Below are 19,229 nucleotides of genomic sequence, written 5' to 3'. Positions count from 1 at the left end.
TTGTATTGCAGTTCCAACAGAAACAAACTACTTCAGACGCTTGTAGTCACGTGGCCATTGCAATCCCGTTTCGCTCAACATCCACGCAGTCGCCCGTGCATCAGCGTTCTTTTTCGTTGTTAAAAAAAAAAAAGAAAAGAAAAGAAAACTAAATCTGCCTCTTGCAGGCCTTCACTAAGTTTTGATTATAAAAAGAAATGTCACGGCGCTCGTTAAGTAAAAAACATGATAAAAGCAAAAACGAAGCAATATCTGAACTCAGTTACATCCAAAGATTACTCGGTGACAGTTATCTTCGTCCCTCTTCTAAACTACTTGATTTCTCATTCAACACTTGCGGCTCGGCCTACCTAGCCGTGTTGATTCATTCCTTCACTTGCATTGCCTGTCAGCTGTCTGTAACAAGGTGTAATATAGATAATGATGATGTGTACGAATGGACAAGTTATACAAAGCTTTTGTAATAGAGTGACAGACTCTACAACAAACTTCATACTTTGTGCGAAGCCATCATTTCGAAAGTGGGAAAAGAGGGAGGGACACCTACGGTCTCCAGCAAATGGGACATATTTGTGAAAAAAGGGATTACCCTTAGATAAGTGCAAGATCAGTAGACTAATAAATGTGTAGTCGACCCTTAGAAGACAGGTTGTCTGGCAAACACTGTGAGGGTTTCGGCGGGCGCATCCCAAGGCCAAAGTGCTTGCATGGTCCACATGGTCTTACCTGCTGTAAGTTTGAGGTGAGCTCATATTTAAGCTTTGATGCTCTCGAGTCTCTCTCTCGCCAATGCACAGCACGCACAAGACGTGCAGAAGATAGTAAACTTAGGCATGTACAGGGAGACGGCGGATTTCCAAACAGCAGCAAATTGTCCTGTCACCTACCTGACATTCCCTACAATAGCAAGACATGCCCATCTTCTCATTCATAAATAATTCTTGAAGTGTCCGCGGTATCCATTCGCATCGTGACCTTGTGGACAAGCATTTTAAAGGGCATCGGCCTTGGAGCACGGAGCTGTTTCAGCACGTCCTGCAGTGGTCAAGAGAATCACCTTGTCCACCTCTACCTTGTCCTTGTCAACAGCTGTCCGTCACCTACATAATCTAGCTCATCCGAACGTGTCCTGAAGTAGATAACAATGCTTTGTTTTATTTTTCCGGTTTCTTTCCCTGCTTTCGTCACTGTGCCAAGAAGAGGTTCTGGTAAAATGCAAGTCTCACATTTATTGCCAGTAACCCACACAGAAAGAAAACATAGCTTAAAATTAAGCAAGTACAAAACTCTAACGATTTTATATCCTGAATCGATAATACTTTGACGACTAATTTATTCAAAATTTAATTATAAATGCTCTTTGATGTGCAATTAAAAACAGACTGCAGAAAGTACGCCCTGCCGAAATCTCGCTCAATGTGAAGGGAAAAAAAGCAAGGGGTGGTTGGAGGGGAAAATGCTGTAGTATACCCGTTTGTTGTGTGTCTTGGGGTGTAGGGTAAAAAGACATTTTTTGTCACAAGGACAGAAGGACAGAGACACTAACTCCAGGAAAAAGACAGGCGACGAGGATGGGTGGCGGTGGAAAATCTCAGGCCAGATATCCTTTTTTTATTTGCCATTGCCCTTGACTGGGTCTGCAAGATGCGACAGTCCACCAATATCTTGTCCTGACCAGACAGGGTAGTTAAGTCTGTTCCTCTTCAATTGCATGTAAATCTGATGAAGTGAGTCCATACTAACAATCAGTATTCAGTTATTCAGTTTGACGGAACTTAAAACTATTATTTCTATTTCCTTTTAATCTGCTGTTAACATCATTACTATAGAGGAGGATGCGCCAGGTTGACTTATTCAAATTAAAGATGCGTACACACCTGCACAAAATAACCCAGTTGATACAAAATAAATCGGTAGCATACATCCAGTAACTTGACAAACAAACACCAAGAACATCAGTTTCATCTATGGAAAAATTATATTTTGAAGATTTGCAAATAGTCTTTTCTTTCAACAGTTCTAATGTCTAAGGAGTAAAGGACTTGAGGGAATTGTGATAATTAGACTCAGCTCATGATAAGTTAAACAGTGACATGTGTGTTGAAAAACGAGATTACTTTAATAATAAAAAAATAGACAAACTGGCAAATGTTAACAATTTGAAAAGGGGATACAAATATCACAAGTTTTAATAAGTCCTATAACAAGCCTTATTTGATAGTACTTCAAAGTGTACAAGTGCTAATATCCACACATCATTATATAAAGGTACAAAACCTCAAGCATGATTGACCTGCAATATTTCAACTTACTGAAAGATAAGATTTAAATAAATGTAGAAAATTTAGTTTAATGAGGCAGTTTACTCAATGTGTGGAGTTGCATTCTATATAAAATCAAAAAATAAAAATTATAGAAAAGGTGTTGAATATGAATGTGCGCTTATAGCTAAAATTCAACTGACACATCACACCATTGTGCAAGCCCAGCAATAATTGGCATGCCTGTACACACTTAAAGCTATTACTCTGCTTCTTGCTCTGCCCACAGGATCAACCTTATACAAGACTTCTTGTGGAATAAGTCTCTTGACCCTACATGCAACACTGGCAATATTTTTTTTTATTTGTTGGCAATGTCTCCCAGTCAAAAGGACCTGCCACTGAGATGGATGGAGGCAGGAATAGCCCAAAGCATGTCAAAAGAAAGAAGACAGAACAAGACAAAAAGATGGAAAACTGTCTCCTCCAGTTGTTACTCATCCAATATAAGTCTTTCATTGCAAGTTCCACAAACCCCAGATTCATCTTTCCTGCATGATTGTCTCGTTACAGACTTACAGTCAAAGAACATGTGTGTTACTGCTAGACACATGGTTTGTCAGGTGAAGTAACTCTTCATTTTCTCCTTCCCTATACTCAAAGTCAGGATATGATTGGTCATAACATCACTATAGAAGGAAGAGCAGGTTAATTGTCAATGTTTTATTTGTTCAGTCACATGACCAAAGTCATTAAAAATGCAAGTCTGTATATCTAATACCATGCAAACTGAGATTCAGAGTATCATACCAGCATAAATATTTCATAAAGTGAGACCACTCAAAACAAGATTCTAAAAAACAAGGTGATATATTGAAAAACAAAAGTTCATGTAAACAGTTAAAGACAGAAAGTATGCTTACAAAACACAGAAGCATCAAAGAATTCTAAACAAAATAAACTGATCCATTTTACACTTGTTGGGTTCATATAATAAATTGTATAGATATTTATATCTTCAATGCCTACAGCTTCAATGCTTGTGCCCATGATGGCTAGAGCATTTTATACTGCATAACAGAATTCTTATTTCAAGAATTTAAGTGGAGAACTGATTGGTTAGAGTGCTGGTGGCTGAAGCATGTGGTTTGGTATCTGTATGGTGCCACTATTGAATAGGTACAAGAACCCTTATAGTATGGGAACGCAAGGCGGTAAGGAAGGAAAATAGACATCCCTCTCAGTGAGAAATCAGGCTCTGAGGAAGTTGAAATCTCACTCCAAATATCACAGGAATAACTGCACCATTTTTTTTTTACAAAGAATAGTGCAAAGAAAACTAACTGTACTCACTTTTCACAAGAAAAATCTGAAAATTTAACAATGTTATAGTGAAAATACTAAAAAAACCAAATATTTACAGTTCTCATGAGCCTATCCTTTTATTTATGGGGCAAATGAAAATAACCAACTCATGGCGTGACAAAGGCTTGCAAATGTTGCTTTATGAGTATTGGTCTGGTGTTTTTTTCATGAGTCAATGACCAAATTAATAATGGAAGGCAGCATTTTAAACTGCAAAAAGTTTGTTCAGATTGGAGACCTGCATAGTATACATCTAAAGCAAAAGGAATAAAACACCACACTAGTAACAACACTAGTGCAGAGTGCAGAACCATTACTGAATTGTGGGCATCTCTCGCAGGGCTTCAATGAAGTTTTTAGGACTCATCTGTCGGCTGCAGATCTGATGTACTCCCACAAACAGAGGAAACCTACAGACATGGACAATATCAACAGATGTCATCAGAAACATGGTGAAAAATGCACTTAAAACATGTATGCATACACACATCAACTACACATTATTTCATCAAAGCACAGGCCAAGGGGAGAAATGAGAGAGAATTATAGAAAGAAATGCTCATGAGCAAGAAAAATCATCTGTGGTGTATTGTGGGATGGGCATGGGTTTGTATGTGAATGAACAATTCTCGCATGCAATTACACAGCATGTGTGAGTCTGTGCACTTGCACAGACAGAAAATATATGATTCCTCGCGGTGCATCCATTTTGAAGGACTTGCTTGCTGTTGGTACAACACCATTAATAAAGATGTAGAAAAATAAACGTAGCCTTTCCATTATTTGAGCAGTATCAAGTGAGCACTGCAGTATTTTACATTCTAGAACGAACACTGAAAAGTCTAAACACAAAAGCTTTCTGAAACAGTTTATTTAATCATACAGTCAAACTCTAGCACTCAAAAAATAATGTCATTAACAATTAGGACTATGGTTCAACATAAAAGCATATAGGCTTTGATCTTAGTAGGCAAAGGGAGGAGAAAGACTTACGATGGTTCACACTGTATAAATAAAATCCACTTCTAAAAGATTCTATAAAAATTAGTCAGCTGTCTACTGATAATTTTATGCTAATAAAAAAGGCAGGGTCAGGAGACAGCAGATAATAACAACTGTTTCACTTGTAACAAACATAATAAAAGCATTTACGTCTGTTAAGAACAAGTTTATATCTTATCACATAAAAGTAACATTTGTAAACATTAGTTTCTAAACATACAATGATTTGAAGTACTGCAATGTTTAAAATACAACTGTCCCAGTAATCATATTCCAGATTGAAAAAATTTGTAAGTAGTAACTGCCTTTACAGACTGTGAGTATAACAAACCTGTTAAAGCCATTAAGAGGCAAAAATTTAGAAAATGTAATGTGCTGTAATAACTTACAAATACAGTGATTACACTAAACTTGTCCAACAGTGCAAAGTTTGTGCATTTTCTATTTACAATAAAACTGAAAAAAAATTTAGCAAGTAATGTATAAGTAGCTTTGTACAGTAATCACGAGAGACTTTTGCTTAGGTACATAATAACAAATATATCCCTATTGGAAAGATTAAAAAGCATTTTGAACGTTATTCTGAAAACATGGCTGATTGAAAAGTTAAAGGAGCTCTGAGGTACCTCCAGAGACAGAAGCTAATGTATCACCAAAATAATGCTGAGACAGAAATTGGAAAAAAAGTAAGAAAATCTCAAAAAAGAAAGTGCGTACACAATAATGAATATTTTAAAACTCAGATCTTACAGTTTCTCAAAGAAAATCAAGAATTGTGCATAGACAATTTTTTCAGAACCAGTATTATGCATGATCTCATTCATTCTGCCACACTCTTCTCACCAGCACATAAGCAGCTGCAGAAAAAAAATTTAGGTAACTATTTTTCCCCTAAATGTGTAGAGAATTATTTAAGAAGTGTGCCACACAACTCTATGTTTCTTGTCAAACCTATCTTGTAAAGAGTTTTTAAAAAATCATTTCAAGCTCACAGTACACTACAGCAATGAAAATGTTGGTGTTCTATACAAATATACAAAGACATGACATCAATGATTTTCCTGTCATCACAGATTTATGGGCATAGAGAAAGGGTGAGCAAACCAGAATCTAAAAATATTCATGTTTATCTATTTACCCTCTATATTTAAACTGATCCATAATGATTTTTAAACTGCACAGAGATTGCGATCTATTGTGATCATGATGCTGTGCGTTTTAAGTTCCCATAATTATTATTTCATCGAATGAGCAATTTAGTACAGTTTAGTGCTTTGTTCAGTGCTAAATATTGTTAATTATCTACTGTCATGATTTATCTCATTTTGAGTCATCTACAATGCAGCATATTAAGATTAATTCAAGACAACTAATTTAAATAATTAAATCATAAACTTGATTATTATGAAAGTGTAGACTATTTCATACAAAAATGTAGTAATAGATATTTTAATAATTCTCCATCCTTGAATGAGGATTTTATTTATAAATGCACAGAAATAATTATACATTAAGTATGTCAAAACAAAAATAAGATACACAATGCAAAAGCACTAAAAACATTTTGTGAAACTTACGTTTCTACCCCAGTCTACAAAGATATGCTCTGCACAGGTTACTAAATAACCACAAACAGAAAAATATAACTGAATATGTTCCAAGAATCCTTAATGTCACAATTTTCTGGAACCTGTCTTTAGCTGTGAACAAAGAAAACTAAAATTTATGTTGTTTGAATACACTAATGCCTGAGGAGTGAAAACGACACATGCATGACCAACATATGGGAACCAAATAGGCTGGGTGGTGAATGCCTCTCGAGGTAAATAGTTTGACCCAGTCAAACTTGGTCAAGTGGGGGAGAATGGCTACATGCACAGGAGGAGAATTCTAAGAGGCTTTGTTATGGCAGCAGCATCATTTGCCAAAAAGTCACATATGTTCAGGATGTTCTCGTAGGCAGTCAATGAAGTTGCTGGGCTCCAACTCCCGCTTGCAGATCTTATGCACCGTCACAAACAGAGGGAATCTACAGAAAGGAGACAATGTATGAGTTAAAAGAAATGAGAAGCCTACAGCAAGAAGACAATGCATGAACAATAAGAGACAGGGGATCTACCCAAAAAAAATATAATGGATGAATTAAGAGGAAATCTATAGATAGGAGACACATCACAAGTTAGAAGCCTTTCAAGCAATAAGATACTGGTACATTTTTCTCTGCAGCTGATATTAAAATTTTAAAATTAATGTTAAAATATGTAAGTAAGAAAGCTATATGATTAAGCTGAATGCATTATCTTGAAAAGCTTAATAAGCTCAAAATTTCAAAGGCAATATCCCTGTTTGGGGAAAGAGGAGGGGTAAATGAAACTGAACAAAGAGTGAGGTAAATAAAGAATATTTATAACATTTCAGGAGTACACGAATTAGTCTATGCCCTAAATTACCAAATTACCAAATATACATGTAACAGGCATCTGCCATCAGTAGATGCTCACAGATAACTTAGAGAAAGACTGGTGGCAGATTTGAAATAAACAACAGCTGCCTTATTTTTTATTTCAGCAAAAACATGCAGCCTCAACATTGGGAATGCTAATTTGACAGATTATGCATGCTTCATATAAATGCGTGCTGAAAAATGCATGCATGCAAATATGCACATATTCCTATATGATATTCAGAAGCTCCAAATAGCATATGATACTCTTAATCTATTATTTAGCTGTTTGGGGAACAAACAGATGCACTTCTAAAACATCTTTTATCCACAGATAATGCTTTCTAAAGAAAGAAAACTTAGCTCTTTCATACCATGATTGTTCTGGTTTTTTCTAGTACAATACATTTAGGCCTAGTTTAAACAAGACAGTCCAGAGTGTTCTGTCTAAATAAGAACACTTGGGGGCAAAGACATCTTCAGCTACTTCAAGCTCAGCTAAGCATGATTTCTATTTCTGATGTGACATTTCTCTTCTTCCCTCTATAAAGAAAGTACACTTAAGGAACTGTGCAATTAAAAATTTTAAAAGCAAACTTTTTTCTTGAAAATTTCCTTGGCAGCATCTGCAGAGTCAATGATTTTAGTGGAAAAAATGCTTATCTGTGCACGACTCATTATGAAGTTTACAAAAATGAATTTCCTCGCTTACTCTTTCATCCTTTAGAAGAAACATCAGCATCTCTTGACAACTCTTAAAACTTCAGATGATCATGTCAGCATTGTCAGCAGAAATCTTTTGTATATTCGTATCTTTTTGAAACCATTAAAGCTCTTCCAAGATGTCTGAGCAAATCTTACTGCCTTCCCACACAAAGATAAATGGTTCGTGTGGGTCTGACAAAAGTGTATCTCTCTTATGTCCATAAGAATAAGCAAAAAATATCTACTAATCCTTAATCATTGCACTCAACATTATATCTCAAAGGGAAAGTTGATTACTACTTCCTCACTGCATGCTGATTTCAGAATTACACAAAGCATGAAGATCATGTGAAACTTTGCTAGGATACTGGAAATGATCTTGGCATCCAATAAATGTACACTAATGTACAAAAATATAAGTAAATAGCTTAAATTTCCAATATTTACCTGTTTAAACAAAGGTAGTGAACTCCATACATAAAATGAAAGGTCAGTTTTATACAACTTGCATGTTTGAAAAATTTGTGAAGGGGGAAAAAAACACAAAAAATGTTGTGTTTTAAATAATCTGCACAGCTGCCCATACATCTGAGTATTCACAAGTGGTACAAATTATATGAACACATAATTTATAGAGGATAAAAACAATAAAAAGAGGTAAAGATTATGGACTGAAAACATGCCAAAAGCCTCAATACTTATAGGAAGTTGTAATAAAAATTAACACCCTTTAAAATTTAAGGATTTCCTCTATTCTTACAATCTGTATTTTTTTTTAAAGGCATGAATATACATTTCTTTTTCAGTAAATTACTTTTAATGATACATACTTCTAAATTATAGATGATCTTCTATGTCTAGTTTAAAAGATAGGCTTAAATATATAATTGGAAATATAACTTTATCTCTAGCACTTAATAAAAGATAAATGCTATAGCTTAATAAGTACCTCTGTTTCAGATTTTTCAACATGACTGTGCATCTATAGATTTTTTAATGTCATCCAATAAATTAGAGGAAAAAAAAACCAATGTGGGGAAAACATAAAGCAAAGTGATGGAAAGTGAGAAAGAAAAAAAATCCCTGAGTAATTATGTAATAATACTGATAAACCAGTCAGTAGGTACAAGGCTGCAAAAAACTACTTTGCAAGCTTTTACTTGCATTTGTTAAAATCAATAATACATAACACCATAAGCTATCAATAGTCAATAACTTTTTCATTCAAACCATTTTCTGCTTTATTCTTTTAACACAAAATAAATAACATGCAAAGTCCAAAATGCTGGACAACAGCATGCAACAGTTATTATTCATCACATAGAATCCTATTAATTAATCTGAGATCTAGAGTTTGTTTTAGTGTATGTGTGCTTATGTGAGTGTTTGCAGGCATGTATGCAATCACACACACAGAGGTAATGCTTTAATATTTTACAGAGGATGTTTTCCATCAAGAAAAGTTATTGTAGTTACAAGATGGTGCTTATAAAACACATTTTGGAAAACATTCAGTGACATGGATTCTATCAGAATGTTATTCATTCTGACCTCAACTTAAAGTGCCCCTTGATATGAAACTTTCATGGAAAGAACCTTATGTCTAATCTCATTGTTGTCCATAATAATAACAATAACTGGATGTATGAATGGTGTTTTTAAATAGTAAAACTCTCAAACGAAGCAGGCCGTCAAAAGCTCTCTTGTTAGCAGTTAGCTAGTAGCAAATTAGAAAATGCAACAAACATTAATTGAAATTGTTCATATTAGATAAGGATACATCATAAGATGTCAAACTAAGTGCAGCTAACAAAACTTTAAATGAGGCTCCAAACTACATGTCACCTACATTTTGAAAGACTTTGGTTAGAACTGTCCACTTCCCCCAAACACCTTGGTGTTTTACTTTAAACTAATTGCAGATAGCATCAGAACATCTGTTATATTGCTAGAAAAGTCTGTATGTTAATTGGTTGTCTCAAGAACTAAAAATATTAGTTGAGTAGAGAAGCACTCGATGCCATGTATAGACCCTTTCATTTGACCAAGTTTTTATTATCCCGAAGTCATCTGAGATGGCTGTACTGACTGTACTGTAATCTTTAATCTTCAAAAAACTTCACCTTAAAGCTATAGGAATTATATGAATGTATAATGGGAACTATTCATCCCAAATTGTACAGTAAATTGGGCTTTGTACTCTTTAAAAAAAAAAAAGAAGAAAAAGACAAAGAGGTATATTCTATTTCAAAAATGATAAATGAACATTGCCCAGATTATTTTTCACAAATTTCACCACCTCTTGTCTTGGCAAATAATCCTCATCACAGACAAAGATTAAGTGAAAGACATATACCCCAATACTGACTGAAATAAGTTATCCAAAACATTCAATCAATGACATCAATTTCAGTGTTTGAAAGATATAGTAGAATATTATATTGATAATCATTAAGACAGAATTTTACATTCAAGCCTATGCACCTGAATGAGTAACTAAAGCTTAGATTGCATATATATTTAACAAATAATCTTTTGTGCTCGTGTAGCCCATCGAGTCAGTCAGCTGAAACCTTTTATTAAAATGTTCACTTTAAAATAATATGCATCAAGTTACGATTTATAAAATTAATCTGCCTTCTAAAATTCATTTAAATACTGACTGTTCTTCCGCATCCTGGACTGATACTTAGTCACAATTGCAACACTGTCTTTAAGCTCCTTCAACAGGCTAGATGCTTTGAGTGGTCATATGTGTAATACTACACATAGTTCCATATGTCTTTTATATTCAGGTATCATTAACTTTCATCTAGTTTCTAATTCCATTATGTTCTCCACTTGTAATATCCAACTTGTATTATGTGTTATTCGCTCCTTATGATTCTCTTGATGCATTTGTTAAGTTCCTACTAATGTGGAAAATTGTTGTCATGGGTTGACTGCATATGCTCAGGCTTTCAGTAGCACCCTTTCTGCTCTGTTCTCACAATTAAATGATTTAACCTTGAAAAAAAAAATGCTGTCTTTGCTAAAACTGACAATTAAAAAAATATTTCAACCAAATATGTTAAAATCATTTCCCCTTGATTTATAGTCTTAGATTTCAAAACTATTAGGCAAAGAATCCACATCAACACAAACATTTTTTATCTATGATCTATTTCTCAAGTACTTCCTGGGCATGATGATTTATTTTCTGATGTTTCACAATTATCCATTTTTTTCTGGGTTGCTCTAAGTATATTACACAAGATGGGTTTTTATTTCTAGGGCAGTCATGCATATAAGAATCATATCTTGCTAAGAATTTTTTAAGTGAACTCTATAAATATTGGGAACAATTAAAAGGCACGTCTACATATTTTAATTAAACATTCCTCAAATTCGCTCACTCTCTTTTTATTGGTTTCGAAAATCATGATGAAAGAATAACAACTGATCCAACTGCTAGCCTACATAAAAAGCTAATGCAGATGCAAAGGGAGATGATTAGGAGACAACTTGTTAAGGTACATATCCATTACAATATATTTTCAAAACTACCAAGAGTCTGACGAAATATTTTCACCAAACAGAACAACAATCAAACTTTTAAAAAAGTGCTCAACTAAAAATGCAGTAAAAATAATTTCTGCAAATTTATCAACATAAGCCAGACAAATGTATTAACTTTATTTCCATGTATTATTCAGCGCTGATGTATAGAGTCAAGATAGAGAAAGGGTAGATTAAATTTAATGATGCACCAATTTAAGTATATTTCAGGGTGTGCACTGTACATATCTGAGTGCATGCATGGGTGTACATTTGCATATGCACACATGTTAATAGCATGGTATGCATGTAGCCATAAACAGCATACATAATTAAAGATGATAATCAAGTGTGTGTTTTGAAAGACCAGACAGAAAAGAAATTTAATGAATTTTGTTCAGCTTAAATGAGCTTTGTGCTATTTCTAGTTAAAGCTTTTCTGAGAAGTACATATAAAGATTGTTTAATTAAATGATGCACTAAAGATTAAAAACAGAAACAGAAAAAGATTCTGACCTTTGAAGCATATTTTTCTTCTCTAGAATCTCATATATTTCCTTTGCAACGAGAGGGCCTTGGAAACTTTGACCTCGGAGGATCTCCTTCTCCAACTCACGAATTGTCTGCACAAAAGACAAATCCCCTCTTAAATTTGAAAGCATCTTATTCAGTGATCTAAGTTTTTCTGCTAGTTAACACACACACACGCGCATGATTATAGTTTAAAGTGTGGGGGTAAAGCTGAAAAATATTTACCTTGTCTGACTTTACTACAGCTTCTCCCAGCATTCGGTTCCTACCCCCGTGGCATGTGGCTACAAGATCTGCCACTCCACAACTTTCAAAAAATGTCTCCGTCTTAGAGCCTATGACAGCAGTGGTCAATGAAATTACAAGTTTAACAGCATGGAACTAACTTTTCTGAGAAAAAATAGTAAAAATAAATACCACACTCAGAGTTACACAATGCTAAATCTCCATATGAAAGTAACAGATTAACAATACACACACACAAACATACAGAATGATGAAGATGCTGTATTCCAATATTACCACAGTGGCTTCCTGAAGACTGTGACCACTAGAAAAGGTGATGATATTTAAAACTTTGGTTTTTTTGTGTCATATCTACCTATATACAACTGTCTTTGCAATGAGTGTTCATTAAAAGTTGCACATACGTTCAAGTACTATCAAGTTATCAAGTTATGAAGGCATACTTATGCATATGCAAGGAAGGATGCCAGGATGAGATAAAAGAGGCCTCCTCACCTGTTGTAAAGATTTCACAGAACTTGATCATCTCCATGAGACCAAGACGGATAACAGCTGCTTTGGTGTTGTCTCCGTAACCCAAACCATCCACGATCCCTGCACCAATACCAACTACATTCTGCACATTCACACAGAGTTACACACACACAAATGTTGCATAAGAAACTCACAACTACTTTCCATGTACTTGCCACAATGGTATACCATCACCTTCACTACTTTTTTTTTTTATATATATATACTAAAGACAAGAGAAAAGGTATTGGATCTACAAATGTAGGCCTAACTCATGAAGAAATGTGTTTTTCTATCAATCTGCCGATATGATTAGGTAACATGCTGAACCTACTTTTAATGCTCCACATGATTCCACAGTGTTGGCATCCTCCACCACAGTACATCGGAAATATGGCGTCTGAAATAGTTGTTTTAATAATCGCCCAGTCACTTCATTCTTGCTGCCTGTAACCAATGGCACTTTAACATGAATTTAAACAAGTATCAAAGAAACAGCACACTTAATTTCTATTCTAGATTTTAACAAACTTGGCATAGCTCACATTATGATCACACTGTATTGCAATTAATCTACTATACTAAACAACTTCTCACCAATGGTGGATTCGCAGAACTGTTCACTGGCAACTTCCACAGCCAAGTTAGCTCCCATCATTACAGCACACTCAATCCCTAAAATCTCTGAGATGATTGATGATATAAGCTGGATGCCAGAGTCTGTTATAGCGAACCCCTGTAGGATAAGAGCAACACAAGCTTGATCACCATTGATCATACCAAATTATGTTTAATGGATGCCCATCCATCAGAACTGTCCAGACATATCAGGTTAAGGTGGAAGATAACATGAAAAAATTTTAAATGTAATCACAGATTCTTCTTCAAATCAAACTGGGACCTCACTACTGACAGTGTAGCTTCTACAAATGCATTTAAAAAAGTGAAAACTCATTGATGATTACATGCTTCAAAGACAACCAGCACTCTCAAAGGCAGTGGACCCTGAAACTTGACTAAACTTAGGATCTATACCACTGTATGTGATTGCATAATTGACATTAGTCAGGAAATAAATATTTCACTACAAAGTGTCAAACACTCTTTAAAAAAATAATAATAATAAAAAAGGAACCAAAATTTCACTACACTGTAAGGTTTGCTACCTGAAAATGCTCTAAATGTGAATAAACTGAAAAAACTACAACTTTCAAAGACTGCACAGGTATGCATGTATATTCAACGGGTTCAAGAGAAACAAAATGCATGACAATAACTGAACCTTGATGAGTGAGATAGCAATAGCATTTTTCTTGATTGAGCCAACCATCTTTTGGCATGTTGTTCGCACAAACTGATGAGGAAGGACAAAGACAAGGATGTCTGCGCCTGTGCAGGCCTCACATACCTCTGGGACAGCTACCTGTTAAAGAGTTAGTCAAATAACTTGCCAGTACAGAATTCATAAAGCTATTAACCCTACTATAGTAAAGGCATTTCTTTTATAAAAGAATTATTAAGGAAATGAACATAAAATCCAAGCACACATTAAACCTGCTGGTAAGTAGTGTCACTTTAAACATACTCTTCTAAAATCAGCTGCAAAGCTTTTTCTTTCTACTGTAGTGTAGTATCATACTATGAACAGTTTGCCCAAATTTCCTAACTTCTATGATTTGCTTCACTAAAAAGCCCCAAGTTGAATGAAATATTACCTCCTCTCCGGCGCTAAAATCAAAAGCAAATCAAATCCCATTTTAGAAAAAAAATTCTTATTAGTCTATTCCATTTTTGTTAGCAATGAAAAACCAGACTGTGAACATCCTATTTTCCTGCAATGAATATAAAATCTTATGGCTATATATCATCAACCTATTAAGACTTACCACATTTTCTGGAATCTTGACACCTGGCAGATACTTCACATTTTCGTGTTCTGTGTTAACAATTTCTGTTAGCTTCCGTCCATTAACATTTTCTTCATACATGTACATAAGAATTTTTTCCTCAAATATATCACTACCTTGCACATTTTTACCTAGAATCTTTGCAATGGCCGAACCCCTGAAAAAAAAATAGAAACTGTTACTTCAGATTTCACCTGGAATGATTACATTATGGTGAAATAACTGCTTCAAAGGATGAGAGTGGGTGCGTGGGGTCATGCATGTCTCTGTAGTATATCTTTCATGAAGGCGAGTTCACTGTTACCTAGTTTAAAATGATTAATCCTAAAAAGTAACAAGTCAAAAGTGATGTCATATATTTTACTTTTAATAATATTAAACTGAGTTATGTTCGTCTGCTTAAATGTTTATCGTAAAAAGAGAAGCAATATTACCCTTTAACGCTGGAAACATATTTGAGAAATGCACCATCCCTTTCTCTCTATGAACATAATCCAAACCTATTATAAATATAGGTATGGTATGGGTGTATGAGTCTATGTAAAATAAAAAGTGGAAAATGAAACTTGAATCTCATTGCTAACAACCACATTTAAAAATAGCATATCAAAATTGGCTCTAGTTCTAACAGATTTTTAAAAAATCAGTAAAGACCCACTGACCTATTTTAAGAACAAAGACCTGTAATACCACTCTCCTGCCCCGTTTGATATTTAAGCAATGACAGTAAAGGCCATCAGCCTATGACTGTCCTACACCTTACTAGCTAACCTTTCAAATAGTGTTAGAAGATGATGTAGTGCTTGACACTAGGGACTAGTAAAGAAAGACCTATGTAATCATAAGAGGTCTGAGATTCAGTTTACTGTGGTCAACAGTGAAAAAAAAATGCATCATCGATCAGGTCTACAGTACTCTCCTCATTTCATTTATTTTACGTACAGAAAATTATACCGACATTAAGATGGCTTATATTAGTGCACTGATTATCTCTTTTAGAAATCAGGTTAAAAGGAAAACATTGACATAAAACTCTTATACATAATCATGTGGCCCCATATCATTCAATGAAATTGTAAAGCTGATAAAAGGTTTTACCTTCAAAGGAGTATAACAATCTACAGGTCTACTGGTGAGATAGCTAATTAGAGAAATAGAGTTAAAGTCAAGCATAAGAAATCACCTTTGTATTTAGCATAAGTAGAGATATCTGTCATGCAAGAGAAATGAAGCATTTTAACTCTGTAAGATGAATGCTGGCCATGCTATATATTTTCAAAAAAGGTAGAAGAAAACTGGAATTTCAAAGACAGTCAGCTAAACTGGGACAGTTATGCATTTAAGCAGTAAACAGTGTATGCATTCGAGATGAAAATATTCTCTTAACATCAGTTGCTAAAAATATGAAACAGGAGATGTGGCATTTTATTTCCATGCCAATTTATTTATTATTATATTTATGCCAATATATTTGCCTGCATAAACATAAAGTTCACTTGAAAACCAGTCATCTGGTGGTATTTTCCTGTTTGATTGTAGTGAATGGTGCTGCTGTAAAAGTGCAATACATTTTAGGTTTTGGAAATTTCATTTAAAAATGTCTACTATCAAATAATGTTTCCTAGATGAATAAATAAAATTTTTAAACTAGTGTCATTATTAAAATATTTGAATATATTTGTAAATGCTAATTTTTAGCCAAGTATTTGTTTAACAAGATTATTAAGTATTTTAAAGATTGTGAAATGAGACTGAAATTTAATAATGCTAATAATATATAATTTTTTTAAATGTGTTAATCATAATTGTTCATTTTTAAATGTCACTAAGGAAAAGAATATTTTGTTCTTTCCATATAATGCAGTAATGCAGTCTACAATATCTAACATTTTAGCGTTACATTTTTAGGTTAATAAAACTTAAAGAGAACTGGCTAAACCAAAGGATGCCACCATAGAAATCCCTCATACCCTTTGTTACTGCTTGTATACATACTTCTGAAATTAACATTTATTAGCATCAGAACAATAAGCAATCAACAAATATTTATTTATGAGGGTAACAGAATAAGCAAAAGTTATGCTTTTTTATATCTAGCCCTTGGATTAATTAATAGAAATAAAAACATTACTCTAATTCAGAACAAGGCAATAAAAACAGTGAGAAATGATGATCTGTTGAATGGTTGAACTAAACAAGTACTTTATAGTCCCTTTGGATGAAATAAAAACAGTTTCTTTTAATGGCTAAATAATTATATCCTAAGATTCAAAATGGATTCATGGTGATTAACTGACTTTAATCTAATAACAAAAATATAGTGACGACCATGAAACCTCGGTAGTAAAGAGTTTTGTCAGTAGATTGTTATCTAAATCTTCAGTACAGTCATGTTAATCTTTTGAGTTATAGGTTTTCATCAGAGGAGACTTATTTCTCGTGCAATTATAGACATGAACATCTTATTCAGCAAAAGTACAGCGCAGCCTTGGACAAGGCCATTTTGAGTTCACTCGGGATGAAGGCCGACGTCGGTACAGACTGAGACTGCATATGCAGCTCTCAAATTTAAGGCCTTTCTGTACATCTCCACGTGAGTAATTCTAATTTTTATGTCAGCCATATTTTTAAATCATACCAGTTTCCTGATCCAACAATGCAGACGGACTTTTTAGCCATATTTCCTTTTAACATTGACTTCGGCGTCCTTCTAACTCCCAGCAGACTGAAGGTTCCGGTGCAAAGGGAGGGCAATCTTTTGTGCACCCGGTAGTCGCCCTTTGAGTGTCGAGGAATAGTAGAAATAGTCATAGGAGATCGCAAATTGAGGAATGTATCCCCAAAATTTTCCGTGCATTGCCATAAAAGATTGCAGTGTCTTAATACCTTCATTACAATATTGGTTTATTACAAACCAGAACACCTTCAAAAGTTAAACAGCACTACTTCTACTACAGGACACAATCAGTTGATAAGTCACAGAGCCTGCAAAGCATCATCACGGTATATTCATTTGGTCTTCATTTCTCAAGCTTCTTGTTTCACCTTTAACGAAGTGCTTTTTTAAAGGTATTACTTTCAAACTACCCATCATAAATTGCCTTATATGATACTAAGGTGTTCTATTTATGATCGCACTGACATTTTGTTAAGATATTAAATAGCGTTATTCACCTTCCTCGCCGTAATCCACCCGTGGACACGAGACGTCAATGCTGCTTGCTCGGAGCTATGCCCTTGGCATATACCTTGGCAGTAGTTCGTGTTTAGTAGACAGGCTTACGATTCCAACTGCGTAGTAAACTTGTATGATGATGAAACGTCGGGGTCAGAAATATTGTGTGTTATTCTTTGTTAGCCGCACCCTCAGAAAAGATACTAAGGGGGCCAAGAATACCCCCGGTCCAATGCCTGAGATGGGATTCTTCACACAGTACACACACACACAAAATAAATAAATACAAAATTTCTACCCATGCAATTGGATTCCTGAGCTTCTCACACAAAGGTCTCCAAACAATTCCATCGTAAAAAAATATAGCAATGTAACAGGTCATATCGAGTTAAACATAGTAAACAAGTTATAAAGTGACTCTTAAACGTACAATTAGATTGAATCAACACCTATATGTGTGTATATATATATAATTATATCACATATTAAGTGATTTTCCCGTCACTGTCTAAAAATAATAAAATTATTTTATATATCGCTTTACACCACCAGTAAGACTTTACACCAGGCTCAAAGTGCTTTAAAAAAAACGCAGACATATTAATAATGAACATTGATCTTAAAAACAAGATTACTGCATGTCCACGTAGTGTGGCCAGTCATGTTAACGCCATCAGTACATGTGCGGACAGTGCGGTCTGTATATCCTTGCCATTGCATGAAATCTTCGGTAAGTGAATAAAGTTTTGCCTTAAAAAGTAGTTGAGAGTTGGCACGATGTTTTTTATGGAAGCTCAACTGTCAATCTTTAGTGGAGTGGATTAACTTTTGAAGACAGAAATATGGTTCCACAATGGCAACTTTAATTTGTTAGATCATCATACAGTTGATGCACATATGTAAAATGTTAGGGTTAGATGGGAAGATATGATGCTGACGTAGCAGCAGAAATAAAATGAGGTAGAAAAGTGGTACAGACACAAAATTAAATCCAGGAAGATATTAAATTGCGTTATAGATGCACAGATCAATATCGCACAAAAACCTTGAACTCAGATTAACAGGAAAAGCGAAGGAGAGCTAATCTCATCTAATCAGTTAGGCGAAGGGACATCACTCTCCACCAGCAAGTCGGTAGGATATAAATCTGGCAACATTTCGCAAATAATGGCTATCAGTCAAAAGATTTTTAAGTACATTGTGGTAAGTGTTTCAGATTAAAAAAAATCATTCAGAGAAGTGCATGCGAATAAAAAGTGTATTACATATTTATTTACGAGGGTCACAGAACAGCAAAAATTTTTTTTTTACATCTACCCTTCAATCTAAAGAAAGGGATAAAAAAAAAACCACTAATACAAAACAAAGACATTAATCAAAGAAAACTTATGTGTTTTTTTTTGGGGGGGGGGTTAACCTTGAATGTGATTAATAAAATTATAAAGCTTATATTATTCTGAGTATTACATAATTACTTGTGATTGCTATAACCAGGTGAGTTATTTTTCAACGAGTTTTGCTTCTCGTTGTCCCTCCCCCTCCCC

At 34.5% G+C, this 19,229-nt stretch overlaps 1 protein-coding gene across 2 annotated transcripts; it reads right to left on the bottom strand.

Moving 5' to 3' along the window:
* Nucleotides 1–1,959: 1,959 nt before the first annotated feature.
* On the bottom strand, nucleotides 1,960–17,298 carry LOC112556922 (glycerol-3-phosphate dehydrogenase [NAD(+)], cytoplasmic-like). 2 transcript variants are annotated; one of them, XM_025226373.1, is made up of 9 exons: nucleotides 17,149–17,298; nucleotides 14,490–14,667; nucleotides 13,886–14,026; nucleotides 13,201–13,339; nucleotides 12,938–13,050; nucleotides 12,586–12,706; nucleotides 12,070–12,179; nucleotides 11,830–11,936; nucleotides 1,960–4,036 (listed from the first exon to the last, which is right to left on the bottom strand). In XM_025226373.1, the coding sequence occupies exons 1-9, from the start codon at nucleotides 17,202–17,204 to the stop codon at nucleotides 3,940–3,942; spliced, it is 1,062 nt and encodes a 353-aa protein (XP_025082158.1). In that variant the 5' UTR covers nucleotides 17,205–17,298; the 3' UTR covers nucleotides 1,960–3,939. The 2 variants fall into 2 exon arrangements, with proteins under 2 accessions (XP_025082158.1, XP_025082157.1); XM_025226372.1 differs by lacking the exon at nucleotides 1,960–4,036 and adding an exon at nucleotides 5,187–6,657.
* Between the last annotated feature and the right edge of the window lie 1,931 nt (nucleotides 17,299–19,229).

The sequence above is a fragment of the Pomacea canaliculata genome, linkage group LG2 (assembly GCF_003073045.1).
Source record: "Pomacea canaliculata isolate SZHN2017 linkage group LG2, ASM307304v1, whole genome shotgun sequence".
Classification (NCBI taxonomy): Eukaryota; Metazoa; Mollusca; class Gastropoda; order Architaenioglossa; family Ampullariidae; genus Pomacea; species Pomacea canaliculata.
This window is presented reverse-complemented; position numbering and strand designations above follow the sequence as displayed.

What these genes read in the sequence shown, in the direction of transcription:
- LOC112556922 (XM_025226373.1), bottom strand. Translation starts at nt 17,204, where the DNA reads ATGTTAAAAGGAAATATGGCTAAAAAGTCCGTCTGCATTGTTGGATCA. An exon ending in ATTGTTGGATCAGGAAACTG is followed by an intron (nt 14,668 to 17,148) that starts GTATGATTTAAA and finishes TTTTTTTTTCAG; the next exon opens with GGGTTCGGCCATTGCAAAGA. An exon ending in TCAAGATTCCAGAAAATGTG is followed by an intron (nt 14,027 to 14,489) that starts GTAAGTCTTAAT and finishes ACTCTTTAACAG; the next exon opens with GTAGCTGTCCCAGAGGTATG.